Genomic DNA, 7,731 nt, shown 5'->3' with positions numbered 1-7,731 from the left:
TCCCTACAAGAGACTGAATGCTGAATACACAGGTGAGAAAATGAAGTGAAGGATCAGGTAAGGATTCTATACCAGTAAAAGTATCTTCTAAAAAGAAGAGTGAATCCACCATGCTAAAGAGCTAAGAAAAATGCAGCATTTTCAGGTTGTTCAGACCAGCAAAGCTCTAAGCCTTTTTGTTTTTTCTAAGCAGAATTTTGAAAACTTTTTTTTCTTTGTTATCTAGAATAGAAAGGGATTGGTAGGTACTGTCACGGTATTTTACCTGCCACAAGAAGACAAAGCAGATGATAATCCGAATAGGAGCAAGCCAGGTCCCATTAAAATAGATAATCAGATCCATTAGCTTTTGGACATCAACAGACACGAGATTAACAATTTCACCTACTGTTGCTGCTTTCCTTGATGCATTCGACATAACTAGGATCTAGATGGGGTGGAGAGGAAAGGAAAGGTGTCATCAAAGAACAACTTTGGTCCAAAAATCAAACCACCTTCTTTTCCTTGTAAGGAAAGAGAAAAAGAGATGGACAAAAAAAGTCAAATCCGAGGTACTGAAAGCACACTGGTGTCTGGGATATGTGACTTCAAGATAAAGAATTTACTTCTTTCCCCAACCATAATCAACAGCATAAGAAAGTTTATGTTGCTTTTTCCCCTTTTCTTGGCATTTCCTTCAGAGGTAGAGCTCAAGAACAAATAGTAAAATCCCTTCTGCATACCGTGCAGAGATGAATACAGCCCAGAATTGCACTCTAAAAGTAGTTTCTAATAACACCTCCCCTGACATTGTTGGCATGTTGTTCTTCACGATGTCATAACTACTGATGTAGGGCTAGAAAAATATGAGGCTGAAAAGGAAGCTACAGGCTCACCTTCCTGTACACAAGCCCTGTTACTGCAGTTTTCAGTCTCAACCCCAGGACAAGACACATGTACATATAGCGCTGTTCAAACAGAGTCTGGAGACAAGCCAAAAGGAACATAGTGAAGGCATAGAAATAACCGTGCCAGCTAGGCGCTTCTTGATCTTCAATGAACTCCAGGAAAAGGCTGCAAGACAGGAGCAAAATGCTGAGGAATTCATGTAGAACTGATAAAATATCAGACACACAAAGATGCAGAAATACCAGGGATTTTTTCTGTATTCTCTCTGGCTGATGTTAATCAGTAAAACAGAATCGGAAAAAATGCTAAGTATCCCATGTCTTATCCTGATTTTTGACATTTAGTCACTCTTGGTTTTGAAGCAATCTCTGATCTCAGCATCTTCTCGGGGGAGACTTCATTTTCAGTGTTAAGGATGGCTCCTGAATGTCAGGAATTTGTCAGAAATAGGCAAATTGGGAGCCATAATCTAAGGATGTCGTTGACATTTCCAGAACTACTCTTAATGACTAAGAAGTGATTTTTAGCCTTTAAAATATACCGTAATGGAGGTTTGTGTTGTACCAACACAATCCACAAAGCGTTAGATCAACTGACTAAAGAGCTATTTAAGATGTGTGGGATGCACAGCTGTGTTACATAATTTGTCAGGGAACACGGAGCCCGAAGACTACAGCAAGTGGCTGACAGCCAGTGCAAACGATGTGATGTAGAACCATCAAATACCTCACTCCAGTTTTAGTAAAGTTGTCAAAAGGCTTAGTGCAGCCTGTCCTTCCCACTGTTGGAATACAGCAGTGGAGAAAGCGTGCACAGCTTTAGACAGTGGTTTGATTTTTTGTTGTTGTTTTCCCCCCCCCGAGTTGACTGTGGGCTTAGCACAAAGGATAATGCAGCTCCTTTCATCAGCAGTCAGAGATTTCAAAAGATGTGTTTGTGTCCACCTCTGTGTGAGTTCACGCACGCAGCGATCTCGTACATGTGACAGAAAGACATTATAAATATGCACATACCTCAGTACCTTCGGGATGGAGAACAAGAAGACATCACAGATAACTAAGCAGACAGTGCTGAAAAGGAAATAGGTTCCAAACATGTTCCAAAACACTTTCAGTAAGGGCCCACTCTGACTGTGCTCTGACTGCAGTAGAACCTCTGTCTCTTCAGCTTCTGCTATGCCACTTTTACTCTTCTGACCCCTTTTAAATGTAGCAGACTCCATTTTTCTAAAGAAAGAAACAATGAGAAAGCTAGCCACAATGGGAAAAAGCTCAGGAATCTCATTAAATGTCTCACACTGGGTCTCATGCCACATCCAGTTAAATGCTCATCAAAAAAAGGTCCCTCTCACAAAAAACTTACAATTCCATGTTTCCAGGAATGGAAAAATGTTCTCCAGCAGATTTCAACATTTAAAATCAGATTTTGCAGAAGGAATTCACTCACTGAGTGCTCAATCGCTGAAAAGACTCCCAAGTTTTCATAGCAGAGCGTTACTTGGACTGTTTTATGTACGCTATCCTTTTCTTCTTGTTTAATGGACAAATAATTTGGTGGGATTGAATCTTTCAACCATTCTTTTGTTCAGATAGGAAGCATCTAGCAGATCTTATGTTCCGAGCCTGACTATGTGCTGAAGCAGTCTGTCTAGCACTCCATGTATTTGCTTATATCCTCTACAGGCAAGAGACCAACTGTGCAGGTGAGTCTGTGACACTCCCTAGGTCAAGTACTTACTGCTGGCTTCTGCTCTGATACTTCTTCCACTCTCTTTGAGCACGGGCAACAATTTCTTCAGAGGAGTCCTGTTTCCTCACGGGCCACAAGTCATGCATCCCCAAGGACTGCTGACAGCCTTTCCAGACAAGCCTAGAGAAGACAGATTGCTGTAAGGTGAGCACAGAAGGATTTGTTGTGCACGTAACATTTTGAAAACAGACGGGCTTTGCTAGTGTGCCACAGCGAGCACATAGGGACTTACATGAAACACTGCTTGGGACTGTCCTTCCCCAGAATAAATATGAATGTTCAGGAACAGCAGTTTCGTTTCAGATCCCTATGCTATCTTCTGTCAACATAACGAGGTTTTGCAAGTAAGCCCTAATTTTTAGTCCCTACTGAGAGCTGGATCTTGTACAGTGGGGGGCAAAGTTCAGTTTAACTTACTCTGTGGCTCAGTGAAGCACAGACGAGGCCTTATCACAGTGAACATTAGGCCCAAGGTTTGTAATAATTTTACTTCTGAATGCTAAGCAGCAAGCTGGGCCAGTGTCCTCATTCAGTATTTTCCTCTTGCCCAGCATTTGTTATAGGAAGGTCTGGCAGACAGATAGGGCTGTGGTTGGTGAAATCTATTTCAGGATTGAGAGGGCACTGGAAGGGTAGTTGGAAGGGGGAAGAGAATTATCTAGAATCATAAATTTGTGTTTTGAACTACTCTGAGAAAAGTGAGGTAAATTTTTATAATTTGACCTTGTGGGAATACCTCAAATCCCCAGAGAAAGCATTTAAATCCTCACTGCATAAGCTAACTCAGGGGCTGAGATATTTATTTCTGGCTGTCATCTACATCCTCTTCTTACGCTGCTGTTTTTTTCCGATATTCTAGCAAACCCACGTCTTTTTCTGTTTTCTTACCCAGAGAACCACCAGTATGTGATTTTGGAAAGAAAAGAGCTGCTGGCTTCTGGACACTGATTCTGATGGGAGGAAAAACATGGGTGATATTTATATAGAGAAAAGGCCATGTGTCAGATGAATATAATCTCCTTCTGTGATTTCCCAGGAAAAGCAAGCAATGTTACACGCCCCCACATTCATTGGCCCTGACAGTGTAAAGGCATTGTAGAGGATCAACAGGATCGGAAAACTTTGGAGAATTAGACTTTGAATGACATCTCAGATGAACAAAGAATATCACTCTTCATACCCAAAGACATTTCTGAAGCACAGAGCTCTGCCATGCTCAAACCTCAAATAGAGTACTGCTGCACAGGAGAGCATGGCGAAGCAATGTGAGCCCTATCTACTGGTTTCAGTGAAAATAAATGAGTATATATTGAAAAGGTTTTTAGCTTTTTTCAGAACTTATATAGAGAAACAGAGTACTGTTATTTCAAATTCTGCCAGTTACCTTTTAAAACTGTCGGCCTTCATACAGAATGATGGCATCTCCCAGGTACTCATGTTTAAATTCCTGTTTGAGCAACGAAGCAATGCATTCTGAAAAGGTACGTTATACTTACAGGATTGTTGACATCTTTAGAGAAGAAGGGAGGGTGATCAGCTAAGCAGAACAACACAAGTTCTCCTAGCACTAGGCTGGCATAAAGGTAAGTTGTAACGTGGCGGAAATGGTCTTCCCAGAAGCCCTAGGAAACAGAAGACAGTTGAGAATGAGGTTCGAACCTTCACGTGCAGTCGGCAGAGAGAGATGGCTTCTCGTGTTCTACCAACCATAAGCTCTGAGCTTTGGTTCGAAGCATGAGGTGCATTTATTTAAACTGTAGTTATGTAGAGCTACTTAAATAGGTAACTCCTGAAACTGGAATATCAGAAAATGCCAAATAATGGGCACTGTACATTTGTTATTTATAGTGACAGTTTTGTCGTGAGGCTTCATAGCAGACTAGTCAAGTCAGACAGCCACACTGCATCATGAGTCAGGGAACCTAAGGTGCTCTGAGGGCTAGAAGCTCCTTGCTCACCTAGTGGGGTGAGTTGTTGATACAATAAAGCAGCTGCCAGTTTTTATTTCAGTGGTGTGTCTAAGGGGCTCCTTCATGGGTGCTGTAATTAATTTTGTGAATGAGAAAGAAAAACCAAGGAAAAAAAGTCAGAGTATCTCTGGAACTGTATTTTGGTAGCAAGAAGTGGCAAAGTGTTATTTCTACAAGAGACCTGGTACCCGAGAATTGTCCAACACAACAGGAACAAACAAATTCCCAACTGTTTTTTGTTCAGTGGCCTCATGTTTTTCCCCTATAACTTAAACACACAGGTAACACAAACTTCTGTTATTCCTTGTTTTGATGGAAAGGTAAAACTGTTTGCCTGAGGAAAACGGCCACTGACACTCTCTCAGATGTGTAAACCCAGCCAGCACTCCTCCATAAATAAACATTCACCGCAAACACCTGAATAACAAAAATGTATAATATATCAATATATTTATGTTGATACAAAATCTGTCATAAGGCCGGTTTTTATGTTCAGTTTGCTTTTTTTCATACATGAGATCTGCTGAGCTCTCAGAAAACCACACTCCGTCTGTACTGAAAGGGATAACGTGGATGGGGATGACAAAGTATCATCAATCATTATTCTCAAAACATATCTTGAGAGGAATTTTGTTCTCCACCTCACCATCAGCGAGGCAAAAAGAGCACTGTTGTTTAGAGACTTCATACCCCTGCATGTTAAAGACATGTGATTTCACTTACTCCTTCCAGGGCATGTTGGACTTTGGAACTAAATATCACAACTGCAGCCAGGAATGACAGCAGCCAGTATATCAACAGGATGCCTGAAGACTGGACACCCATCCTTCTTTCCTCTTGGGTAAGGAACACGGCAAGCATCTGTGAGGAAGTACAAATTTGTCCAAATAAATAGCTGGTAATGGAATGCCAAACATTATTATGAAATTAATACATACAATAGAGGAAAATCAGTTAGTTTCTTGCCCAAACATTTCAAGATGTTCACAGCTGCAGTACTGTTCCTAAAAGGCTAAAACTGAGTGCAGTTTTGCACTCAAGGGTGTCTCTGCAGAACGGGTACATAGTAAATCCACAAGTGGGCCAGCAGGCTGGGAGGATCTAGGCTGTGAAAATGCAATGACAGAAGGGGAGGAAAGGCATTTAGGATGAACAGAAATCCATTTCATTCTAAACCATGCTATGTACACTGTTGTTATGAGAAGCTGGATCTTGTCTTGTTGTAAGACCTCCTTCCAAGCACTACTGCTCCCTGGGCTCTTAGGAGGTGTACTCTGCCCACAGGGCTCTATACCATAGCTGTAGGCCCAGTCGTCTGCCCCAACTCCAAACCCCGGCTGTGTCACACAGCAGGAGCTTATGAAGCATGCCTCCAGCCTTCTGCTCCCCAACAGCTATCTTTGTGCTCAGAGATACTGAGAAACGTGGGAAATACGGTACCCACCCCAGGATGGCTAAGCTGAGCCACACACAGACAAAAACAAGGAAGAATTACCATTGTGATTCCCACCACAGCAGGGCTAATGAGGAATGCTGGAGCCCGTGGGATTCCTTGGTTTATCTCCCACAGTACGAAGAAAACATTGGAAAAACACAGTATTACCAGGATACATCCGAGGACCTGGGGCAGAGACAGCAAACACGTTGGAATGGACTGAAATGATGATGGGACAATCTACCAAACTGAATGCTCCAGGCAGTCTGGGTGGTAAGACTGGAGAGGTGGAAGAGCAGGTTTGGGATACAGAGTGTCACTGGAAGTAGTGGGGAACCAAATGGAAGTACAGGGAAGAAGATCTTACAATAGTTCTTCTTAAAACTGACTTTACCTGCATCAGTAACTGTCAAAGCAACCACAGAGATGGATCATTAGAAGAGTTAATGATTTAGAAAAATTAAGTTCAGCATCGAAGTTGTGATAATGTTAGGATAAACCTCCACCCTTACCATTTTGGTTTTGAAGATGTGAGACATCCTGATATAGCCCTTGTTTTTGTGTCGAAGATACAAGTAGTAGAAAGGAAAACAGATCCAAAGATAGGCACAAGGGATCCAGGCAATGACTGTACTCTCAAAACACCAGGTAAATCTTGGGCTGTTTGTGTACCATGTCTGGTTCCAGTCCTGTCACAGAATCAACACAGAAGTGAAACAGTAAAGCTAATATATGCAGGATTTCACCAGCTGATGCAAGTTGCTAATGCTACAACTGACACCTATAATAACGTTAGAGGAATTTGATATAGTGTTTCAGCTGTAATTACCATTTGGCAACGGAGGGGCTGCTGGAGAATAGTAAGGCGTCATGGTGAGGGAGGGAGGACTCATCCGTAGCATTTTGGAGGGAATAGAAGTAGAAAGAGAAAAGGGTTGGAAAAATGAAAGATGCCAAAGAAAGGATGTGTCACAACTGGAGAAGGGAAAAAAAAAACCCAACAGATGAATTTAAGATACTGTATGTGGAATAAGTAATCTAGGAATGAAAAAGATTATTGGCATTTGAGAATCACCAGAGTAGTCACTAGGGAACGACCTGTGAAATGGAGATTAAGAGGAAAGAAGCCTCCTAGTGCATAAATCCCATCGCAACTGGATTTCCCCAGCTGTATTTATGATCCATTTGTAATTTTCTTGACTGAACAAACAGTTGGATCTCATCTGCTAATGCAGTAATACCAAAAATTCAGCAAGTGTAGACGAGCAGGCAAGGGTATTTGTTCTTCAGCAGCCGGTGGAGGTGCTTTGAATCCTTTGTGTGGAAGATCTGATACAAAGCAAGGCAAGAGGGAAGGAATCGCTTCAAGAAAAGAGGAATCATGGAACTGCTCGCAGATTACGGGGGTTGATCAACCTCAAGGAGTTTATCAACACACCAGAGTCTGGCCTGATCAACTCATTAGAGCCCTTTTAAAGGTGTTTGTGCAGTGGGTCATTTGGCAGGTGCTTTCTGAGGACAATGAAGTCCCTGATTTCGGTACTCTGCCAGCAGTGCAGCCGGCGTGCACGACCTAGGCAACGCTCACCGGGTTTACTCTAACCGGATGAAGAAAGCTTGTCCCCAGGCGGCAAAGGCCGCAACACCGGCCACCTGCGATGGAAGTACAACCTCCCGGCCCCGCGCAGG

At 42.4% G+C, this 7,731-nt stretch overlaps 1 protein-coding gene across 1 annotated transcript in view; it reads right to left on the bottom strand.

Annotated features, from left to right (window-relative positions):
* The window catches only part of ABCC6 (ATP-binding cassette, sub-family C (CFTR/MRP), member 6), a gene marked incomplete at its 5' end in the record, with an annotated part of 24,577 nt that extends 17,846 nt beyond the window's left edge, over window positions 1-6,731 (bottom strand). Inside the window, 9 exons of the mRNA XM_010146654.1 lie at window positions 266-427; window positions 876-1,053; window positions 1,902-2,114; window positions 2,626-2,757; window positions 3,526-3,587; window positions 4,134-4,259; window positions 5,331-5,468; window positions 6,103-6,228; window positions 6,555-6,731. Of these exons, the coding sequence (XP_010144956.1) occupies window positions 266-427; window positions 876-1,053; window positions 1,902-2,114; window positions 2,626-2,757; window positions 3,526-3,587; window positions 4,134-4,259; window positions 5,331-5,468; window positions 6,103-6,228; window positions 6,555-6,731 (1,314 nt within the window). The remainder of the gene's footprint in view (window positions 1-265; window positions 428-875; window positions 1,054-1,901; window positions 2,115-2,625; window positions 2,758-3,525; window positions 3,588-4,133; window positions 4,260-5,330; window positions 5,469-6,102; window positions 6,229-6,554) is intronic.
* Window positions 6,732-7,731: the final 1,000 nt, after the last annotated feature.

Source organism: Eurypyga helias, unplaced genomic scaffold, assembly GCF_000690775.1.
Source record: "Eurypyga helias isolate BGI_N326 unplaced genomic scaffold, ASM69077v1 scaffold6442, whole genome shotgun sequence".
Taxonomy (NCBI): domain Eukaryota; kingdom Metazoa; phylum Chordata; class Aves; order Eurypygiformes; family Eurypygidae; genus Eurypyga; species Eurypyga helias.
This window is presented reverse-complemented; position numbering and strand designations above follow the sequence as displayed.